At 41.6% G+C, this 23,049-nt stretch overlaps 2 protein-coding genes across 3 annotated transcripts; both read right to left on the bottom strand.

Annotated features, from left to right (window-relative positions):
• Window positions 1–1,524: 1,524 nt before the first annotated feature.
• LOC115374645 (quinone oxidoreductase-like) lies at window positions 1,525–7,449 on the bottom strand. Its single transcript, XM_030073646.1, has 8 exons — window positions 7,262–7,449; window positions 5,637–5,789; window positions 5,266–5,429; window positions 4,540–4,591; window positions 4,062–4,211; window positions 2,967–3,068; window positions 2,771–2,866; window positions 1,525–2,050 (listed from the first exon to the last, which is right to left on the bottom strand). Exons 1-8 carry the CDS (start codon window positions 7,367–7,369, stop codon window positions 1,889–1,891), a joined length of 987 nt encoding a protein of 328 aa, XP_029929506.1. The 5' UTR covers window positions 7,370–7,449; the 3' UTR covers window positions 1,525–1,888.
• Window positions 7,450–9,279: 1,830 nt separating this feature from the next.
• bpnt2 (3'(2'), 5'-bisphosphate nucleotidase 2) lies at window positions 9,280–22,841 on the bottom strand. 2 transcript variants are annotated; one of them, XM_030073645.1, is made up of 9 exons: window positions 22,530–22,841; window positions 22,199–22,333; window positions 19,548–19,620; window positions 18,539–18,685; window positions 16,541–16,700; window positions 15,926–16,021; window positions 15,134–15,295; window positions 14,539–14,673; window positions 9,280–14,013 (listed from the first exon to the last, which is right to left on the bottom strand). In XM_030073645.1, exons 2-9 carry the CDS (start codon window positions 22,315–22,317, stop codon window positions 13,871–13,873), a joined length of 1,035 nt encoding a protein of 344 aa, XP_029929505.1. In that variant the 5' UTR covers window positions 22,318–22,333; window positions 22,530–22,841; the 3' UTR covers window positions 9,280–13,870. The 2 variants fall into 2 exon arrangements, with proteins under 2 accessions (XP_029929505.1, XP_029929504.1); XM_030073644.1 differs by having other exon boundaries at window positions 22,199–22,841.
• Between the last annotated feature and the right edge of the window lie 208 nt (window positions 22,842–23,049).

Raw genomic sequence — 23,049 nt, 5'->3', positions numbered from 1 at the left:
CGCCACAGCCGCCGTATTAAACTACATCGAAATGAAATCAAGTGCTTAAGAATTCCATTAGTTTGGATTTAATGGTGGTTTTAATGTCCCATGATGGTCTACCTGCTGTTTCAGGGGATTTCACACACTCAGTTGAATGCTGCTGTGAGGGAAACACTGAATCCTTTTGGGGGATTTTTTTTTTTTTTTAATCACCACAAGATATTAGTCACTGGCAGCTTCAGTGCCCAAACGTATATATCAGAATCATCCGCAAATTTCAGCAGAATGCTAAGTGGGATTTCTGCACTTTTTTAAGATTTCTTTTTTGGTATTTTTGCTTTATTTGACAGTTGCAAGAGAGAGAGGAAAGGCAGGGGAGAGAGATTGGATGACATGCAGCAGAGGGCCTGGGGTCAGATTTGAACCCTGGATGCTGTGATCAGGACTCTTGGCGCGTGGTGCAAGCGCTTAACCGGCGAGCCACCAAGGCGCACCTTATTTTTGTATTCTTTCTTAGACTGATCATTATTCTCTAATATTCGCTACTCAAACTAAGACCTCACCCACCTTATAATGTCCTGCTTCTGTGGCTAATAAAGTCATCACCATTCATAAAGCAAACTGTTTCCCTGGGGGACTATTTTCCCTGGCAGAGGGACCGTTTCACTCCGCTCAATTTCAAATCATCAAAACACAACAGTGCTGCTGCTTTTAGGAAAACTATAGTCTTGTATAATGTAATTTATATTCATTTTGCAGATTCTACACTAAAAATGCAATATCACTGGTACAGTCCTTTAATCTAAAGTCTCTTCATTCTGCAAGATAATTGGAAACAGTTACTGAGTTGCCCCAGATCAAACTGCCCACACATTTAATCATCGTTTCCTTTTCCCCAGCCGTCTGTACTTTACACCTGAAGCAGACTCGTTTTGGTTGAGGCGTTGCTGCATATACCACTTACAGCAGAAAACTGGTGTGGGACCGAATTTTTCTTTTAGCTATTTAATTGACCTGCCACACGTCAAGTACCTGGCTGCAATTTTTGCAGGCATGTCGGTGTATCACTTTCTCAGCTGATGGTCAGAGTAACATTAAACACCCGTCAACACACTTCTCACCTTTTGTGCAGAAGCCACAAGTCCACCTCTGCAGAGGAGATGGTTCAGTCCAGTTACATATTAATCCATAAAGATGAATAATGGAGCTGTGTAACTAGAGGTAGATCCACATACTGCTTGTTACAGTGCGAAACTACAGCAGATACTGAAAGTGTGTGTGTGCATGTGTGTGTGAGTGTCTCTAGGTTAGGTTACCTGGCCCTGAGTGGCGCATGCTCAGTGGAGTCGGCTGTCACCTGAGAGGCACAGATGTCATTTCTGACTCAGTTACTCAGTAAGGCTTTGACTTTATTCTTTCACCATGGTGTCAACGTTTAATCTGAGTTGACTTCCCCGGGTTTCGTTTAGCAAAAACGCCTTTCCTGCCACCACACATCTGACCTGAGTTTGTTACTCAGAAAGGAAAACAGTAACACACAAAGAAAGCACAGGTGAATTTAGTGAAATTTAAAGACATTTGAAAGCATTTGATTTCCAGCCACTATCTCTTGACAAACTTTCACACTCATTCATAATGTAAAGTGCAAATAAAATCAACAACTTCTTTCCATTTTCCATAGTCAGAAGAAAATCATCTTCATCAATTAAGCAAAAGTGCATGTAACTTTCCAATGAGAGGATCAACTTTGTCCACATCAGGAGTTTTAAACTGAATGAGAAACATGTTAGTGCTCTTGTCATGTGGGAAGCCAGCCGACAGTCCAACCACCTACTTAACCTTAAAAAACCCACACTGGTTAGTCCCAGCATGCCTCCCATGCGGTGAACTTTGACCCTTGAGTCGCTCACATGGTCAACACCATTTTCCCAGTGGCCCCGGGGCACTCAATGATGTCATGGTGGGCCTGGGCAGCCATGTCCAGAGGATACTGGCGGCCGACGACCGGACGCAGCCAACCGGCCTCCATCCCAGAGTACAGCGCCGCCCCACATTCGTTCTTCTCCTCCTGATTGGTGGACAGAGAGACACAGATATTTTCTTTAGGGAGTAAAATATCAGTGTCTTCCATTAACCTTGCCATTCCCATTGAAGGCAATGCAATTTTGACACTTTGTTCTGAAAGTCTTTCTCTGTAGCAGCCAGGGTGAAGAAACCAAGTGTGCTGAAGGGGGTTTCAGACTGTTTCATTTGGTTTTAACAAAAAGATCTGGGGTTAAAAAGGTGTTTCCCCTTTTTAATGTGCTGGCAGAAATATGCATCTTTCTGTTTTTCCCTCATTTTGCTGGTTACTCTGACTCTTTGAAACCCTGGAGCCTGTGAGCAGGTTCAGTTTCAAAAGGTTTTATTTAACCCTGTAGACAAAATTCACTTTATTTCTCTTTTTGAAAAGTTGTGGTAATTTTCTTGTAATTTGATTACAGGCTAATTTTCGTGTCATTTCTCCCCCCACAACCCACACAATTTTCATGTGTGGCTTTTCTTTTTTTCTCTCAGTAATTTGGCAAGTTTATCATAACTTTATCACTTTGATCATAAAAGTGAATTTTCTCAGGTTTCAAAGGGGTGATGGTTTTTCATTTCCTTTCAAAGACAATGAAACCTAGTAAATCTGAAAGTGTGTGTAGGCCTTTGATATCCAGTGTATGCAAAGCTTTTGCATAATACCGATTACTCACAGCCGATATAAATGTGTGAAAGAGCTTGTGTTAAGATCTCTGCTTCCTACCGGCGTGGCGAAGAAAAGGGCCACTCCCATGATGCTGCTCTCTTTGATCATGGTGTCTCTGGGGTTGATCTCTATTGAGCCTCTGCTGCCCACCACCTGCAGGCCAAGCAGCACACAAATGTTTCACATTCATGTCCATATTATTTAGATTTATATTATTTATGTTTATATTGATCTGTACAACCGTCCTACTGACCGTAACTCGTCCTCCATAGGCCAGCATCTGCAGGTCCTTACTGAGGTTGACGTTTGACAGCATCTCTACAATCACATCAATACCGCGCCCCTCGGTAGCTTCCTGAACACACACACACACACACACACACACACACACACACATGTTCTTGTCTTTATATCCTTGTGAGGACATTATATTGACTTCCATTCATTTTTACAGCCTTCTACAGCTTTTCCCAAATCTCGCAATGCATGCCTAACTCGAACCCCAATGTGATGAAATGACCTCACATGACTTCCACTTCTGTAAAACAGTGTCTTAAATAGTGACATCGTCCTGCAAATTGCAATTTCAACTAATAAAACCCTCACAAAACTTTAAACATCAAATAAAATTGTGTTTTTTTTGGATTTCTCTCTTTATGTGAAAGTGAATAATCTGATATCCTGTGTGCATGTAAATGTTGTCTTTGAGAGGAAGATTAAAGTGAATAATCTGCAGCAGGCATTTTCCCAACAGGTTAAGTGTATCATGTCAGTATAAAGCATTGGGTTCAGCGATTTCAAGGCTTTTTAAGGACCTGCAGACTCCCTGTAACAACGACCATCAGCAAAACCAAGACATCTTTCCCCTAGTAAATGCAAAAACAAATAAATGAGGAAGCAACACGTTGGGTTTGCAGAAATACTGTAGATGAGTTCATCCCCTGAAGCGAGAACTGATTTTTGAGTGCCTTTATCTCACATGCTCACGCTGTTTTGAACTGCCAAAATAAATAAAATGTGAATTAGGTGTGGCACGGTTGAAATGAGTAAATGGCCTTATCAGAGAGCACATTCACAAGGAAATTAAAGCCTTTGAAGAATTATTTGGCATTAGCTGTTCCAGCACTGAAATGACCTTTAAAATACTCATCTGGAGGCCATACAATCACAATGGAGAATTATACAGAAAAGAGAATTTAAGTAAGCATAAAGCCTTTTTTGATCTTGAGGAAACAGTTATTTCTGTGGTTAAATGCTTGGTGAACCCAGTTCCTGTCCCTTCAGTGCTGCTGGTGTGTGTGTGTGTGTGTGTGTGTGTGTGTGTGTGTGTGTGTGTGTGTGTGTATACCATGATTTTGTCTGTGTAACCCTGCTCTCTGTGATTGAAGGCCAGATGAGCTCCGTTGCTGACAACCATCTTCATTCCCTCTGGTGTCCCTGCTGTTCCCAGCACCTTCAGGCCCAGAGCACGGGACAGCTGACACGCTGCTACACCCACCTGCACGCACACACACACACACACACACACACACACACACACACACAGTCAGTGTTGACAGTCTACATCACAGTAAACAACATCTAACAGTATCAAGTCAGTTATATCAGGATAAATTGGGCATTTTAACAGGAAATGCATAAAATAATATGGACTTTTGTTTACAGTGGTGTTTGTTTGCCTTATGGTGAAGTCTCAGGTTATCCTCCATTTTATTTAACACTCCATCACTGAGCAAAATGATTTTACTGTCATTCACTGGGAGAACAACAGACAGAAAGAAAGAGAGAAATGTGACAGAGGACAGAGAGGAGAGAGATGGCCTCACCCCTCCGCTGGCACCGTGGATGAGGACCGTCTCTCCTGGTTTGGCGTGGGCTCTGCAACATGCAACACAACAGGCCAAACCACCGGTAAGGCAGAGGCATTTGGAAATAAGTGCCTTGCTCAAGGGGCAGATGTTGAAATGAGTGTCTGGACGAGGGAGGAGTGTTAGTCACTCACTTTCAACTAGCAGAGAGTTAATCTTTTCATGGTGTTTACAGCTGAACCATCAAACGTCACAGCTTACTCTGCACCGTTCATTTTATGGAGAACAACAAAAGTTCCCTGCATTTCTCCTCCTAAATTACTTGAAGATACACATATATATATATATATTCCATAGTTTTGGAGGGAATACCAATAATGACATTATTACCACAAAAAATGGATGTAACATAATTGTAGTGGCATATAAAGTCCACTGGTTACACTGCAGAGACAAAATCACAATCATTATCAATCATTTAACAGTCCTCCCTGCTGCTGATTGCTAATAATAAAAATAATCTGAGAAGATAATTTTAAAATACTTTTTAAAGCTGGTTTTCTCATTTGTGTATCCCATGTTGTGGCATGCTCCTCAGCACCGGCGGGGGCTCTGACACTAAACCCATGGAGCTACATCAAATAATAATACAGTTGCACAAGCTGAACTGCAGGATCGTTCACACACACACACACACACACACACACACACACACACACACATACTGGGCCGCTGGGGGCTTACTTGTGAAACAGAGCTCTGTAGGCAGTGAAGTAAGGGATGCCTATGGCGGCTCCCTGAGTGAAGTCTAGAGCGTCGGGCAGCCTGTGCACAGAGTCAGACGCTGCGACGGCAAACTCTGCGTAACCCCCCGACTCTGTGGCTGTGGTGAAAACACGATCCCCTGCCTGGAAAACACACCGCCATGGTCATGTGAAAAGCTCCACATATATTCTTTGTAATTAAATGCATGATACTGTAATCGCATCTCCATTCAACTAAAAAGGTGATCAGGACATCACAACTGTGACATGCAAACACTTTAACTCCTTTCCTTAAAAAAAAAGTTAGTTTTGATGGAGCTTGCGTTAAGATTTAGATGGTCCAAGTCATACTTTTAATGTGGAGACTCCCTCTCCGACAGCCTCCACCACCCCGGCTACGTCGGAGCCCGGTGTGTATGGCAGGGTGGGCTTGCGGCTGTAGGTCCCAGCGCGGATGTACGTTTCCACAGGGTTCACACCGCATGCACGGACACGGATCAACACCTGCAGCAAAGCACACACGGCACACGGCACGACATCAGCAGATTATGCCTTTAAGAAGCTTTAGAAGGATGTTACACAAGTATTAGAGAGAAACTGCAGGCCCAATGGAGATATTATAGTGTCTTTTACCCAATTTCCCCTCAGGATCAATAAAGTATTTTTGATTCTGATCCTGAAAATACAGAAATTATTAAATTAAGGTAGCTGTAAAGTTATGTACAATACAGTGAAAAAAAAACATGCCGCAATTATCCTGACAGACATTGTGATTGCAGTATGATTCACAATTCAGTAGAATAGTTTCATTTTCACTGGAAGAAACTACTGAGTTGATGAGGTGACTTTTTTCAGGGGTATGCACCAGACAACCATGTTTTTTGACGTTTGGAGAATAAAAATCTGCAGGCCAGGACATCTGTGTCCCACCATAAAACTGCATTTATAATGCTATGTTGTCATACTTAACAAAAAACTCCTTGCAACTCCTGTGATTTGGATATTGTACTTGGCAATATTGTGATATGGATTTATTTTTGTATTTGACTTGTTTATGTTGCTTGAATAAGACCCACACTCTTAGTTACCTGAATTTGTCATTTTAATGTGTTTATTTTTCCCCTTTAATTTGTCCCTTTTTGTTTTGTGTGAGGAATTTATTTTTTCATATGGGAAAACATACACTTAATTGAAGCACTGGCTTTAACTAACACTCAACATTAACACTTAACATTAACATTAAGTGGCAGGTATGAGGTATGCTTTATTTACTATATGGAACATCACACATGTAACTGATGGGACCACATTATCAATTTCCTGCTTTTTAATTCTATTCCTATCCAGTGTTTGTCTGTGGTTCCTTATTGTTTTTACCTCCAACAGTATCCCCATAATTATTCTATAATATTCCTGTAGTTACTTGCAGTGTGCCTCGGGCTGACACTTGTACTAAATTCACTGAGAACTGATACATGTTGCCTTAACTGTCATAATGTATTAACTTATCGCCGACGGAGTGACTTAGTTATTACTTTGTCTGCACCGTTAGGAGTCACTCTTCAGTCCGGAATGGCCTACAAATAATCCTGACTATTTAAAAATTAACTTTAATGACTGCTTGGAACTGTTTCATGCATGTTATTTTGGAGGAGGACGCTTAACAAGTGAACATGAAGATAAAGCAGACCAAAAGTTTAACTTAACTTTTGGTCTGCGAGTGGATGCCGAAGTGAAGAGCGGTTTCTACTAGTGTAGAAGAAGTTTTACAGTCATATTATTTTGTGTAAATTTGATAACAAACGAGGAAACGTTAAACTGGCAAATGAAGTTTCGTGTGGCAGGGCTAGGCGTGTTGCGCTCGTGAATTTGTCGTGAATTTAAGCTGCAAGTTTGTGTTATTGACACAGAAACTCTCTCAGTGGTTGGTCATTCAGCCGTAAAGTCCGCAGGAAGCGGTCTGGCTGTTTGCTCACCTGTCTGTGTCCGGGTTTTGGCACCTCAACATCAGAGCACAGCTTGAGGACGGACGGCGGCCCGAACTCACTGACTCTGATGGCCCTCATCAGCTTGGAGGTCGACATCCCTTCTGGCTCAGGAGAAACTGGAGAACCTGGAGCCACACGGATAGGAGGAGGCTCAGCAGGGAGGGACAGGGAACTGTGGGCTGCGTCTTGTTCGCTTTTATAATTTGAAGCAGCTCAGAGGCTTGTAGTCATATGACTGCCCTCTACAGACCAAAAATAAAAACTTCAAAATCAAAATCAAAATCAAAAACGCAAAATCAAGTTTCATAAGTGTCAAACCAACTCCAATAGGTTTGTTTACATCTCCCACAACATCCCCATACTACTACTCCCCCCAATTTGTTTAATAATTTCTACACATTAATATTTACACATTCAATAGCATTGCCACAATATCTCAGAAGTCCTTAAGCAATTTCACCCTTTAAGTGTTCAATTTGGGTCCAAAAAAGAAAAAGAAAGAAAGAAAGAATTTCTTGTGTGTGTGTGTATATATATATGATTATACATAAACTTTCAACACTGTGAGGAACAGAAGTCCCAAACCATCTGGCATGTTTGTAGATGGTGGTGATGCTATTTAAAATAATGTGCGATTATTGTAAAATAAAAATATAAACATTAATGGAAAACAGTTGAAGAAATAAGATAAAAGAAAGGATGAAGGTGTTAACCTATTCATTTAGATAGTAATTTAGGTATTCATCTGGTATTCTGGTAGAGGCAGATTTAGACTTGTGGACTCCACTGTCTGTGTGACTGATGCCACAGATGAAGACTTCCAGTTCTTTACCAGGTTTCCCTCAGAGGTCTTCATGATCTTCTGATCCTCTGATCTCTCTAATCCTATTGTCCTGGAGAAGTGCGTCAAAATAACCAAACCCTATTTTCTCTGCTCTCTTGGTCTTTAGATCAATGACAATCTTAAGGTGAGGTTCCCGTGCCTTCAATACTGAAAGCAGAGACACTATTGAGTTATCTACCTCTTGTTCTGGGAGAGGCCAAAAGGCACAAGCTGGCAGAGATGGTGACATTAGTTTCAGTCGTGGCTTTCCTCATCCCCTGCTGATGTCTCAACCTGTTGTCCTCCATTGGTGGTGACATCACCTGCCGCCACTGACCTGCTGTTCACCAGCAGAGGGCAGGCTTCACAGATTGTTGGCTCTGGGGTCTCATGACTCTCTGGGTCATTCTCTGGGTGCTGCACAGACATGAGGGTGATGAAATATTTTTTGGTGAACTGTGACTCAACACCAGCAGCAAATGTCTGCTGCACTGCCCTCTATGGGTGAAACTTTAAAGACTGCCATGCTTCTGGCCACACCCAGCAGGTGTTTTTAGCAGCTGTCAATGGACATTTTCTACTCTTCCACTCTTCAAACTCTATTTCAAATGCAGCCTCCTTTTTATTTTCACCACTATTATTTATTGTTATTATTATTATTTCTTACCAGAAACAAGACCCTGCCCTCTGGCCTCCTTTAGGTCCAACAAACCAAAGTGAACATGGCTGATTTCATCATGCACACTGATGTTTTATTAGAAATCCACAACAGAAGCAGGATGAGAGACACATGGAGAGCAGCTGTGTAACAAGCTGGTTACCAAACAGACACAGCCAGTTCACACATGGTGTAACCCCCTCACTGGGCACAACATCCCTTTAGTGGCATGATACATGGCAACCCTACACCTGGTCTGCTCCTTTATCTCATAGCTTTTAATGACAGGAGTTATTATAAGGACAAGGGCATTTGTTTTAGTTTCCTGCCTGTAAAATTGGCAATAAATACTGCACTTAGTATGGTAAAGAGTTGGTGAATTGTTCAGTGTATATACTGTTCTACATATATATTATTGCCTGCTGCCAATTTCCTCCCAAGTTGAAGGGAAAGCTGCCAACCTTATCGCAAACAGACGTTGCCATGTATCATTTCCAAGAGCCAGAGAGAGACACTTCACCATTATTCACTTTTGTCTCTCAGTGTAATTTTAACCATTAAAGAACCAAAACTGTATATTCACATATATAAAGAGACAAACAGACCAATGGACTGACACAGACAAAATGAGGTCAACTTGATTTCACCAAGGTCAGTCAAAAACACAGACTGTTAATAAGTTTGCTAAATCTTTTTCACTGAGTTCTTACTGTTTTGGATTCTGACGTCTAGTGTTTGTTCCAGTTTGAATGAAGAACCGGCTGGACAAGAAAGACATTTCACTTGCTTGAGGGGTGGGGTAAAGTATGAAGGGAGTGTTGTGATCAAGTTTGAAAAGGCTATAGGCCAAATCACAAAACACAACAAAACTGAACATTTGGACAAGATCAGATATAGATAGATAATATTTTTGTCAGTGGAGATATTCAACCGTTTCTGACAACTGTTGTTTTTTTTTTGTTTTTTTTGTTTTTGTTTTTTTTGGTTTGTTTTTAGACCAGAACCAGGGCAAATCTAAAGCTGTGAAATCAATATTGCTTTACTCTCACAATCTGTGTTTGCTGTTAGTCCTGTCATCATTGGTCTGTTGGCTACAGCAGAAATGGATGAATCTAAACTACAGAAAATAAAAAAAAAAATTAAAATTAAATTAAGCCCTTCCAGTACCTCTCTCTCTCTCTCTGGCTGTACTCTGTGATGCCAACAAGTGGTTGACTTCACTGAGCTGTCCAGTCTCAACTCAAACCTCATTACACCATAGGGTCACATACACTTCTATTATCTTTATCATTATTATTATTATCTCATAATTGTATTTACTTTACAATAGTTCTTTTATATAAACATAACAAAGGTCAAAAATATAGGAAGGGTTGAATATTCAGTATCCTTTAACAAAGAAACAAGTCCTTCACTCACAAGTCCAATGGTAATGCTTGGCAGTCCATGTGATCACCATGTTACCATCACAGCGTCATCCCTGCATATGGGAGCCATCATTCCCACTGCATTCTAATCCCAGATTGAGGCTGTCCCATGCCGATCAAAGGCACTCCTGTCATAAACTCTACTGTTAACCATTTAAGGCGTAATCTAGAATCGGTGTACCAGCTCTGGCTTTGTGTTAAGACAGAATCTCCTCTGTTGTAAAAGTCAAATTAAATATGAGATCCTACCAACCACAGCTACACCTTAAAGGCCCATCCCAGTGATTCTGAATGTCTGGCCCGTTTACTGCAATTTACCCTCAGTTTACACTGCAACAAACCGTAATAAGTTGTGTAAAGCATGTGTTTCCCCAGGGACTATTTTCTGGTATCCTAGTGGAATGAATGGAAACCAATGGTTGGATAAAAGGAAGGAAAATTATATCCGCGTTCTAAAATACGACTGCAGAAACATGAAGTGGGCCCTAGATATTCATTTTGTAGGTATTATGCTGCACATGCAAAATCACTGGTCTGGTGCTTTAATGAGAGATCACTTTTATGGCTAATGAAGCAATATAGCAAAAATTGTGCAAGCATTCAGATTTCCCTGTCGTCACATAGCCACTGGATTCTTCCCTCTTCCAGATTAGGCCTTTAATCTGCTGATGGCGTCTTCTCGTCATCAACATTTGTCATCATCTATGGCAGAACACGTCGTATGAGCATTAAAGGTCTCATGAACCTCTTCACTGCTATACATGCTTTTTTTTGTCTTCACAAGGTTATCAGCAATAACACAAACGGAGGTGAAACAGGTCACTGACATGTTTCTTGTGCAGTCAACAGCTCAAGTGTAAAGACAGTGAGCTGAACTCGTTCTTTTTTTCGTTTTTTTTTTGCTGGTGTCATTGTTTCAACATGGTTTGACAGCAAGTAAGTCCAACCTTAAGCTCCGTGTCCGAACACTAAAGCTATTGGCTGTGCATAATAGTTCAAACACGCTGAGACAATTACATCAGACGGTACAGAAGGACCAACACGACCACCTTGGAAACGGAAGTCAGCGAGGCCAGTTTTTCATTCGACTGAAATATGTTGAAGTAGAACACAAGGTTATTCAAAATACAAACCATGCAAGTACGTGTGCTGCAGAGCACACACAGTACTGTCTAACTTTTTTGCAGCTTGTTTTAGTGCTATACGTCAGCAAGAAAACTCTACCAATTGATGTTTTTGTGCCACTGCATTTTTCAGGTTGGAATAGTCCACAGTGCATTGTTCAGTAAAAGGAAATGGTGAGAAATGGTGAAAACTGACAGTCTAACTCGGGTGATTTTCAATTTAAGCCTTTTCAAAATTGTCCATACTATCCAGAATTTGACTGAGGATGAGAAGATCATAAGAGGATATTCCCCACTTGGCAAGTACTCCAAATATTTGAATCCCGCTCCTGGAGAGAAATGATTTTCTTCTGTTATGCCCCTTTTGCAATCAGTTGGAAAGTGATTCATGAGGTTCTTCATATCGCATGGGGCTTGTTGGTGACTGTAAATCCACGTGAGCCGAGGTGAGAGCACGCTGCCGTTCAGTTGTCAGCCTGGTGCCAGCCTGTAGATCGTTCTTGGATACATGCAACCCAAAGTGTGTTATTGGTACTGTCGGTGCTGGAGAGGTGGTGGGGCTCTTTAGAGGCGGCAGCACGGTGACATTTTGAACTCTGAGGCCAGCTCTTGTCTGATGTATTTACAACATGTTGAGTTTGATAAAGACATGTGGCATGTGGCAGCTGGCAGGATGGCAAACAGGATGCCTCTGGTATGTACTGTGCTTGTGTTGAATTTCAGCCACATTGATTCTTTTGATTGGATTGTGTAATACTTTACACGTGTAAACTTATCCTCAGGTTTTACTGTGTCTCATCAGTGACATGAAAGCATCTATCTACGTCTATCTCCAGCCTCGGTACAGGTGAAGACAATATTCTGTTTGTCTCGACCCAGTGTTGTAAGAAGACAGTTCATTCTTAGGTCTTTTCACCAAAGAGCTTTCTTTCTCTCCTCTTGCTTTCAAGAAAGTTTAGCTTCCTCAGCAAAATACACGATTTTAGCCATGGTGATTATTTAGTCATTTGAAATGACCGTGGAGGCATTAGCAGTGCTGTACTTTCCAATCTTCCAATCTTTTTCTGGATTTTGTCAATCAGTGGTTAGTGGTAATCACTAAACCAAATCTGAGTGATGTTTGAGGAAATATGTGTTTCTTTCTGTTGCATTCACTAACCTGCATAACCGTGGTATAGTAAGCTCAAGTCAAAATGCATTTGAGCCTGTCTCTCATTTCAGTCACTCTACTGTTCTGTTCACTACCATTATTACCTTATAATGATTATACTGCATCTTGGATAGGGAACTGTTTAATGAAGCAGAATAGTTCTGTTTGATTTACAGCAGGTTTTCTTAATTTTTTTGAACCCAACAAGAAATTTATTTACTCTATGACCCACGCTCATTAAAACATGGTTAATTTACACAGCAGGTCACACACCTGTGACTCACTTTGCATCCCTACGCATAGTTTTAAGAAAACACTATTTACAGTGTTGGCAAGGCCAATAAAACCCAGTACAGAATAGGAATTTAAATCTCTTATGCAGGGTTGCAAATGGACTGCCGAGTGACTTGTATTGCAGCTGGCACCGGACGATGATGGTGTTCGCTGTCACTCTTGCACTGAAGTACTCCCACCTGAGATGATTGTTTTCAAGTAGTGGATCAATTAAGACAGAGTGAGGTGAATTTTTGTGGCGTAATGGAAAGTTAAGAGACAAGAGCCAGGCTGTGGGCTGGCGCTCGTGTGAAGCGCCTCGTCGTGATCAATGACCGTCAGTTACAGTGGTCGCCTTGGCTACGAGGCCCATCGTTTCCTCTTTGGGCGAGTCTCTGTTCAGTCTCAAACACTGACCCATAGCCGTGCCGCAGGATGGTACATCTGCCAGGAGTTTTTTGTCTCTTTTGGCATGATGAGACGAGGACAGTGTCTGTCCATAATGTGTGGTGTATTACTCTGCCTGATGATGACGACAAAGATGATGATGAGGATGGAGGTGATGTTTCTCTTAATTACTGGCCGTTGTTTTCCACTGTGATGAGACTGACGATGATGAAGGTAAAAATGATGTCAGTCTCTTACTCTGTGGCTCTGCTGTTACATGTGCAGCTTTGTGCTCCTCGGTCCAGCTTCAGCAGTTCACATTAATGTCACTGTGTTGACCTCTGATGGCGGTGGGGAAGGGAGGGAGGGTCACTGCTGTCCAGTGTTCGCTGTGAGCATGTGTTCAAATGTCCGTTCACATGGATGCATCATAGTTTCTCCTACATGCGTGTATGCAAGTGTGCATTCAGAGCCATTGATGAATGTCCAGCCACTGCAGTTTTCAATGGCAGCCATGTTGGCTCCAAAATCCTGCTTGGTGGCTGCTGCCTAGCAAACGGTGACTCTAATCCAACTTAATTTTTTTTTTTTTTTTTTTTTTTTTTAAAGATGTTGGGCGTCTCATCACAATGAGACCGTGGGAGGCCTGGTTACATGTTTGCAGGCAACACTTCTTAGTTTTAGAGAAGGGGCAGCAACATGGAGCTCACACTACAATCTGGCCAAACGATCAATGGCTCTGGCTTGTGTGTCTATCAGTGCTTGTCCGGGTCCCAGTTTGGTAGTCTCTCCAGTAGCGCCTTATGGTCCACACCGACACTGGCCAGCAGTCCTTGCTTGTTGGCCTCGTTCCCACTGTAGTCGATGTGCTCTCCGTGTAGGGTTGTCATCTGGCCTCCTGCAGCAACAGAGATTACATGTTACTGAAACTGTACATCACACATATGCATTAGAAAACCATTAGAAAGCACATTTACTGTTGCTCTTAAGCACAAATTTTTATGCATGGGTGATGTGATTTGTATTCTGTATTTTAAGCTGCAACAACATCGCCTCTGAACTGAAATCAATCTTTCACATCTCATTTAGTAAAATACTAAATACTCTGCTGCACATCCCATCTTAACCATGAAATATCTTGAGAAGTAGCCAAAGGAAGAACTGATGATTGTTCATGTAAAGAGCTGAAAGTGCTGAAAGAATGTCCAGTGTCTATGCTTGAACAATGTGACTGATTGGAAAATCCTCAAGAACGATAAAATTTACAGTTAGAATTTATAAAAATCCTGGCAATTCTCAACTCAATTGGCTGAAAAAAGAAAAAAAGAAAGACAGAAAGAAAGAAAAAGCAGGCTACAATACAGTTATAACAGTTCCCTTTCACCTCAAGTTCACCTTAACTGTCTGACAGTAATGTAATTACCCAGAGCAGCCAGCAGAGCGGCGCCAGCACAAATGTCCCATTTCTTAATGTAGGTGACGTGGATGTAGGTGTCTGCCTGGTCTGTTGACTCTATTTCACCTGGAGGAGTGTCTAACAGTGACAGGACCTTATATCCTGAAAGAGAGAGAGAGAAGGGAAGAGAGAACTTAGATCAGAGTGGCCATAGGTGCTCTGTGTAGCAATTTTAGGGAACAATAAATTATGATATCTTGGCAGATAAAAAAAAAAAAAGAAAAGAAAAGAGAGCATGGTTAGTACAACTGAGACTCTATCTCATATCAATAGTTGATCACAATTCCATTAAACCCTAACACTTCCTGCTTCAAAGAGGATGTTGTTACTTATTCCCACTCCCCAATGTGTTTTAAAGTGAACATGTTGACTTTTGAACATGTGACTTTTTTCCTCGGCTTGTCACTACCTCCACCATTTGCCAGACATTCTCAAGGCTGTGATGACACTGGATCTGCTTGACAGTCCGCTCTGGTCTTCATGTACACACACTTACAAGCACACCGACTTTATGGTTAGCCAACCTGCCCTGGAAGAAAAGGCAAAATAAATTTCCACTCACCCGCTCCGCCTGCTGGTATGATGGTAGTGCTGTTTCCAAAAGCGTCCTGAATAAAACTTTTGACTTTTCCAGCATGGGAGCGTGACACAATCACCTTTGGGGGGCTCACACTGTAGGATGTCCGGGGACGAATGTTTGAGCCCTGGCCAACAAGCGCCCACGCTGGGAGAGGAGATGAAAGGCGGAGACAGAGAGGTGAGGAAAGGAGCATATGGTCACAAAATAATTTAATTTAGATATCCTAATCAACTGAGGAATTAACTTGAAAAGCTACTCAAATGTCTCATGGTGCCCTCAAACGGCAACAAAATTGAGTTTTGAAGTGAGGAAAAAAAAGCTACACTGTCTGCCTTAAACTGTTAACCCAGGCAATAATTATTTCTTTTTCCTGTTCTGTTTACCTTTTTGGGTTTTTTAACAACACGTGCGAAAGATAACTTGTGACATCTTTTCTTTTGGATTTTCTATCTCTGAAGTTTGGGTCTCTATAGGTGGCAGTCTTTTCCTTGTTCAGCCATGGTGACTGTCGCTAAAACTAAAACACTTCCTGCGTGCCAGGTGTTCAGAGGAGTGTTTGGAACAGCAAATAAAAGGTCTCATGAACCGAGTCTAGGATGACTCATTACTGTGACTGGTCACAGAGAGCAGCAGCACACACATTCACTTCTATGAAAACGTCACACATGATTACTTTGATTTAAAGACACACTGCCTCAATTGGCAGCTAGTTCCCAAGTGTTCTTAAGGTGGAGGAATAACAGCAGGCAGGTAAAGGTACATTCACACACATACCTGTGTATCCAGTGAATGGTTTGTGTATGACGCCTATGACTGGTTTACCATCTACCGCCACACACACCATTGTGGTCACATACTGTAACAGGTTCTCTGTGGAGAGAGACAGATGAAAGAGAGAGACAGGGGGAGGGGACAGGTTGGATAATGTTGGATAATGTTGAAAGACAGAGGAAAAATCAACAGGGAAGATACAAAGAGAAAGAATATGATCAGGGTGGAACACGGAGGAGGAAAGAAGAGGAGGTGAAGGGAGAATAGAAGAGAAAGCAGTGGAGATCTGAGTCAGTGTGTCAGCAGCGTAAAATGATCCAGGCCAGCCCAGCCTCTAACACCTGAACAGGAAAACAGATGGAGGAGATATCACAACATGCAAATATACACTCGTAACACCTGACCAGGTTAGGTTCAGCCAGGAATGAAGAACGAGGCAACTCAGGATTAACAGGATTAAGTAATGTCAGGTTAGCTGCATAGGGGATGTAACACTTCACATCTGTTTGGTGGATCACCATGAAACAACACTCATGGCTAGAAGGATTAAACCTGAAACGCTGGGTGACCCCAGCGGGATATGTGCATAATCAATAACATGCTTGTTTAGAAACACACCCGTATATTCCTGTGTGGCGTCTAGAGGGTCAATCCATACGGTGATGCTCTCAGGAGGAACCTCCTTCCCTTCCTCTATTTTCTGCAGGATCTCAGCTGGGATGTCCCGGCTCCAAACCGCTCCCTCATTCACCGAGCTGTCATGTTCCTCACTGTTCACCTGAAAGCACATGCATGCACGCGTACATGCACACACAGCTAAAAATGCTACCCTGTCTTTACTAAAACAAACCAACAAAATACCAGGGTTTGACTGACACAGGCTTTCAGGACTGACACTAATATTTTTAGATTTAAATTGCCAGTGCCCAATATTTTGTGCCAATATTTAAAGACCTTTAATCTTCACTACACAAATGGAAATGAACTTTTTGTGTGTGAATCGAACTACAAGGTGCATGCAAACCAAAGGGGCAGCAGGCAGCCCAGATTTGTCAAGAAACCACTCACAACAACCACTTTTAAAATTTAAAGGAAAAAAAACAACATAATTATAAAATAAATTAGAATAAAACAAAAAACAATGTTTTTGTTAGGGTCCATTATATATAAGCACGTGCTAGTGACCAGTCCTAAAGTTTGAAAAAAAGCTTTGATGATTTGCATCATGTGAGAAGATATTGTTCATACAATCCCAGTAAATTCTTTGAGCGAAAATTCACCATGTAAAATGTATTTATTATTTATGTATTATTAATTCATGTTTTAGTTTATGTGTTTCTTTGACAAAAGATGTGAATTCTTGGAAAACAGAAAGATGAGTTTTTGAGCTGGCATACCAGCCAGATGGCCGAGTGAGGACATTGGCTGCATATGGTGCATTACCGCAAAAAGCAATATGCACACTAGGCATGTAAACCTGTTTTTGTATGGAAATTAAAACCTGCTTATATTAACAACAGATTAACAACAGGTGGAAGACAGTGCTCTGGTTCACTCAGAGTACAACTTTGTAATGGTAAGTGGTTCGGCTTCCTGTTCAGACACACTCAAATTGAAAAAACCTTCAAAAAGCTACCTTCAGTCTGCACCCATGGGTGGCGACTCTGTAGCTGGTTCAGCCACTATCAAACTATTTGCACTGTGGTAGAAATGGCTGATAAGAGTTTAGACTCTCAGCAAAAAAAGAACATGTACAGTGCCTTTGGGGAGTAAATGCAGCAGCTTGACAAGAGGAGGAGATTTGTATCTTGCTTTGGAGTCTTTTGTCTGTCTGGGCCGACTGATCTGAGGCTTTCTGAGTAAACTCAGAGTCTGTTAATGAAAAACCAGGTGACTGCCTGCTCTCAGCTGCACATCCTAATGTCTCAGACCTCACAGGCAGGATGTTTCTTAAAGTGAAGCCAACCCTTACTTTGAGATGTTAGAAGACTTCTTCTCTTTTTCTTTAGAAAAGTAGTCCGAGAGAAGTAGTTACTTTATTTAGAATTTTTTAAAATTATCTTGATTACACTGCTCTTGACAAGCTCAGCTTAGTCTTAAAAAAACAAATTCTTTTTAATTTAGTGATTTAGTTAACAATTATAATTCAATGTTTTTAAAATCCAGTGGTGATACCTTGATTCTTTTTGAGTATTTTAAGATATTGTCACCTGTTCATGAAACATCATATTTTAAACACTGACAAATTTTTCAATTGTTTTAAAAAAAAATCACAATTTTAACACTTAACATGACAAGACTCAAATAAGGGTCTTGTTAAGACAGATGTTTTTTTCCAACAACACAGACACTAACAGATACTTTTTAGCGTGCATCTCGCAATATTTCCACTGGAAAAATTAACACACTGTACCGCCAAATGTGTGTTTTCCCGAAAGACTTACAGCAAACCATTTCTTCACAGTCTAATAAATGACAGAATTTCCATTTTTAATTTTCTGTCAATTCCTGTCAAGAGCGGTACAATACCATAGAAGAAGTAAAGCAAATGCACAGAAAAAAATGGACTTTCACAACAGCTACATCTGTCAGCTTCGCCCCTTTGGCTGAGCTTACCGTGAGCTCCGGGTAGGTGTTCTTGATCAGGTAATACATCTTCTTATGAGACTGCAGGTCGCCCAGCGTGAGAAACTCATTGGCTCCCTCTTTAGTCTTTCCCTTTGACCTCTCCTGTAGGGTGTTGTCCTCACGCACCCTCTTCACCTGGGAACACCAACAGGGAGGACAGAAATACTCAAACTTAAAATCAGATCAGGACCAGTAGTATTTTTCCCTCCAGGAACTGCAGTAAATAAGTTGCAGGAATTTCCATGAAGTTCTAGTGTTTTTAAAAACTGCTTCGGGACATAATCTGCCTTACAAGATGACAACAATGGGGTCGACTGGGATAAAATGCTATTAAAAAGGTAGTGACTGTTCAAAATGGTCTCATGTGATGTAGTGGTAGTGCTGACATGAGTGAAGTGGCTCATCATAAATCATTCACTGACTCAAGACCCAAATTTAACTTTCCCTATTATGTAAAAACCATTAAAAAGAGAGATATGAACTACATTGCTGATTATACTGTGCTATGTTTTCTCACCAAAATGTTACAAAGTTCAAAAGTTCAAATAAATGACTTGTTTCTTTCAGGCAATACCATGAAACACCCATAATACAGTCATCCCATTAGAATGAGAATCAAAATACCTGAAGACAGAACTCAATAACCAGACAGCAGTATGTGAATGCTTACCTCTGGTATCAGGTATGTGAGGTCAATGTGTCAGTCATCCAATAATTATTATCAGTCTAGTAATACTACACTGTCTGTTATGTGCTGCTGCACAGAGCTGACCATGCACATCTGCTTACTTTCATTTTCTTCTTTTCTTTCATGTCTTTTATTCTAGTCATCTTGTTGGGATAATAATCTCTTTTTCAGTCAGAGGTATATACAGGAATATACACTTGCTATAGGTATTAAAATCAAAACAGCTAATTAGTGGATATTGGTTTATCGGTTAGAGGTTACTTAGTGTTTATACATCCCTACTAAGCATGTTTTTGCTGATGTTTTCACCTCTATGCCGCCTTTGATCGCAGCCTCCACTGACAGAGCCAGCAGGTTCCTCAGATCCACTTTTCTCTTCTGTCTGGAGAGAGGGACGGATGGAGGGCAGAGGGGACGGACCATCGCATGGAGGCACCGGGAAACACGGGGAAAGGGAAAGATGGACAATGATGGGAAAGATGGTGAGATCAAATCAAATCAAATCAAATCAAATAAACTTTATTGACCTTGGCAGGAAATTTGTCTTGAGCTCCGAGTGCTGATATAGTTGCATACAACACACAACACACAACGTGATGGGAGGGAGGGAGACCCACCAGAAATACAGAGAGGATGGGAAGAAAGTAAGAAAGCAAAGATAGAAACCAGACAATTAATTCCCAGGAGCCATAAAGTTATCAATCAACACGAAAGCAGAGAGGAGTGTGGGTGGGAGAAGTGGAGGGTGGGATGAAGGGATACAGATGGAGAGGGACAGATGGGAAGGGGAAAGTGATACATTTTGTTAGTTCACATTGAATAAAACAACAGGAAGGGAGAGACAGCGGGAGGGGGATACAGAGGAGGAGGAGGAGAGGTCAGGAAGGTGGGATGAAACAAGACAGAGATGGAAGATGGAGGAGAGGGACGATAGGAGATGGTGTGATGGAAAGAGAGGGAATGGAATGGAAGCAGAGAGAGAGAGAGAGAGAGAGAGAGAGAGAGAGAGAGAGAGAGAGAGAGAGAGAGAGAAAAGGACATGGTTGAAACGTTGACTGGTGAAACTTTGCACAGCCTCTGCAGTGTAACAGTCTGACAGCCCATCACGCCTTATTCAGCAGCATCCAGTCACAACATCACAGCTCATGTTTCGCCTGCTAACAGTGGCCTATATTATCGCTAACACTCAGCTCTGTTATGACAAGCACTCTCCGACACGTAACTGCTGCAGTGTCAGGAATTACCACACGACTACACAAGAGACGGGGTATTATCTCAGATGTATGTTCCGACATAATGCAACCTTCACTCTATGGGCATATAATGTAATCCCCTAATGTCAGCCTAATCCAGTGCTGGAAAAAATTATCTGACTATTCGACTGATCAAATGACAGGAAATGTATCTATTACAATACTATGCACTGAGTACTGGGCACTACACTTTAGCACTATGCACTTTAATCAGCCCCTCGACATATAATTTAGTGTTTAAGCAGTGAAATGCGCATGCTCCCCTGATCCTTGGCCTGTATGTTTCATGATCAACTATGCTGTTTCTTTCTTTCTTTTTTTTTATTCTATTGTGTATTTCAATTTTATTATACAACCTGTTGTATAATGACCAATAAACTTCCTTGTATTCTTGTATTATTAATAATGTGAACACTATGTACAATACCAACCTGCCAATGGGACTAGAGATGGAAATTAGCCGCACGGCTATAATCTCACATGTTTACATGTATATGTGCATTAACATGTACTGTCCCATTTCTTTTAAAAAATAAATAAATCTACAAATAACTTTTAAAATCACTTAGTTGCTTTAATAATCAGGTAGATACAATGAACAGTTGCTAGAACCTAACAATGGCTGAGGTTTGTGCTTGTCTTCTATTCATATTGTTTTAAAAATGGACACTTCGTTTTTTTTTTTTTTTTTTTTAATACATTACCCATGGTTCTGGTAGCTTGTGATAGGACTTCATTTTGTGACATTTGATAGACAAAACATTCAGTTAGTCTTACTAAATTGATAGATAGATAAATATCTGATGATAGTTGCAGCCCTGGCCTGATCATCGTTGAAACGTGCTGTAGTTGTGGGGTCGTGGTGTTTTATCGCCCCTCTCAGTGCTACACACAACACCTGGCTGACAACACAAATTAATGTTAGCCATTAATCCACCAAAGTGGCTCATGTGAGAGATAAGTTGATATCCAGAGCAGAGAAGAGCTTGCCAACTGGTGTCCACATGCAAGTCTGCCAAGACACGAAACCCAACCCTCGGATTATCTCTGGGGTCAATTTGACCCCATTCAATGTTTCACATCTCTAAATACATGATTAATATCTTTTTTTTGGTTTTATATTTAATGACTTTTCCAATTCAACTGGGACAAAAAAATGAACATGATGATAGGTTTTCAATGTTCTGTACACATTTTGTACGCATCAGTGTTTGTTTGGGGTCTATTAGACAACAGGATGTTTAAGCTATATAAAATATGTATGAACTATCAGCATTTCACACACACATTTGTTTTAGTTGTCTTGGATGACACTGAGGAACTACAACTATAACATGCCATTTATAATCGCCAAAAACCTCCCCCCTGCTGTAGGGCCCTTACTGAACAACCCCAGCTGCAGTGTGGAGAGCCACTGGTAGTTTTCCCACAGGAACTGTGATGGACATAACAGAGAGGAGTGGCGGAGCTTATGTTTTATTTACAGAGCTGTTTAGTTAGACAACAAGACACATAAAGTACCTGACACATAAACTTGGGTGACAACTTTTCCTGTAATCACTTTCTGGAGGTTTAAGTTACTGATCCCAGAGCAATAAAAACTATTATTAAATTTGAGTGTGACAGGAGAGTTGGAGAAGCAAAGGCATGACCTGAGAGGACAAGTGGCCAGCCTGTGCAGTGAGGGCAGAGCGGAGCATGGCTGACCTGAAGGCGGACAGGCGGTTGGAGATGACTCCGGCGTACAGGTGGTAGATGACGCCGAGCCCCAGCAGGAAGAACACGGCCACGCCGAGCGGTGACAGCCGGATACCCATCGGAGCCATCGTGGCACGTTTTCAGCTGGCGGAGAAAAAACACCCTGAAACTAGTGAAGTGCGAGGCAGAGCCACAACACAACCACGGAGCCAGCAGCAGCACCGCTCCGCGCAGGTTAGCTGAGGAGGCGCCGCCGTCACCACCGAGCTGCACACACACACACACACACACACCGCTCTCTGGTTGATTATATCGACCTTGTATTGGTCCTGAAACACACCGGGAGCTGTAATGTATGAAGCAGCTGATAAGGAACCGAGGACGTCCAAGAAGCGACACAGGCTAATGTGGATCAGACGGCTAGCCGCTTAGCGTCGTCCCAAGTCTGTCAAACGGAGCTGGCCGCCACACCGAGCGTGTTTTCCAGCCGTGCTGACATCTCCTCTCTCGGACAGTGTGAAAACACTCGGTACGCAGGCTGCTCACTCGCGGCTGCACACCATTTCTCAACTTGTGTCAAAGAGAAGCCAGAACAATCGCATCACTGTTCTGCGTCCTGTCATTTTCAATACGTACGCAAGGGGAGGGGCTCTAGGTGCGCCGTGTTTCTCTTCCGGGTTCCCACCTCCGCGTCATCAGCTGCTGTTTTTTTTTTTTTTTTTTTTTTTTTTCTCCCCACACCGACACAGTTAAAAAAAAAAAAAAAAAAAAAAAAAAAGACAAACAAAAAAAATAAAGACGAACAGGAGACAAGTGAGGACGTGGGGAGAAATGAGTCACATGGTTAAATTTTTTTTTAA

Source organism: Myripristis murdjan, chromosome 17 (genome assembly GCF_902150065.1).
Source record: "Myripristis murdjan chromosome 17, fMyrMur1.1, whole genome shotgun sequence".
Lineage (NCBI taxonomy): Eukaryota > Metazoa > Chordata > Actinopteri > Holocentriformes > Holocentridae > Myripristis > Myripristis murdjan.
The sequence above is the reverse complement of the archived record's forward strand: the minus strand, read 5'-3'. Positions and strand labels throughout refer to the sequence as shown.

Bases quoted from the DNA above. Each gene is read 5' to 3' on its own strand.
- bpnt2 (XM_030073644.1), bottom strand. From the start codon at position 22,317: ATGGCTCCGATGGGTATCCGGCTGTCACCGCTCGGCGTGGCCGTGTTC. The intron at 16,022-16,540 runs GTGTGTTTCTAA...CTCTCTCCACAG, and splicing joins CGCCACACAGGAATATACGG to AGAACCTGTTACAGTATGTG. The intron at 14,674-15,133 runs GTGAGTGGAAAT...TCTCTCTTTCAG, and splicing joins CATACCAGCAGGCGGAGCGG to GATATAAGGTCCTGTCACTG.
- LOC115374645 (XM_030073646.1), bottom strand. From the start codon at position 7,369: ATGTCGACCTCCAAGCTGATGAGGGCCATCAGAGTCAGTGAGTTCGGG. The intron at 4,212-4,539 runs GTGAGGCCATCT...GTGTGCGTGCAG, and splicing joins TCCACGGTGCCAGCGGAGGG to GTGGGTGTAGCAGCGTGTCA. The intron at 2,051-2,770 runs GTAGGAAGCAGA...TCCACCAATCAG, and splicing joins CCCTTTTCTTCGCCACGCCG to GAGGAGAAGAACGAATGTGG.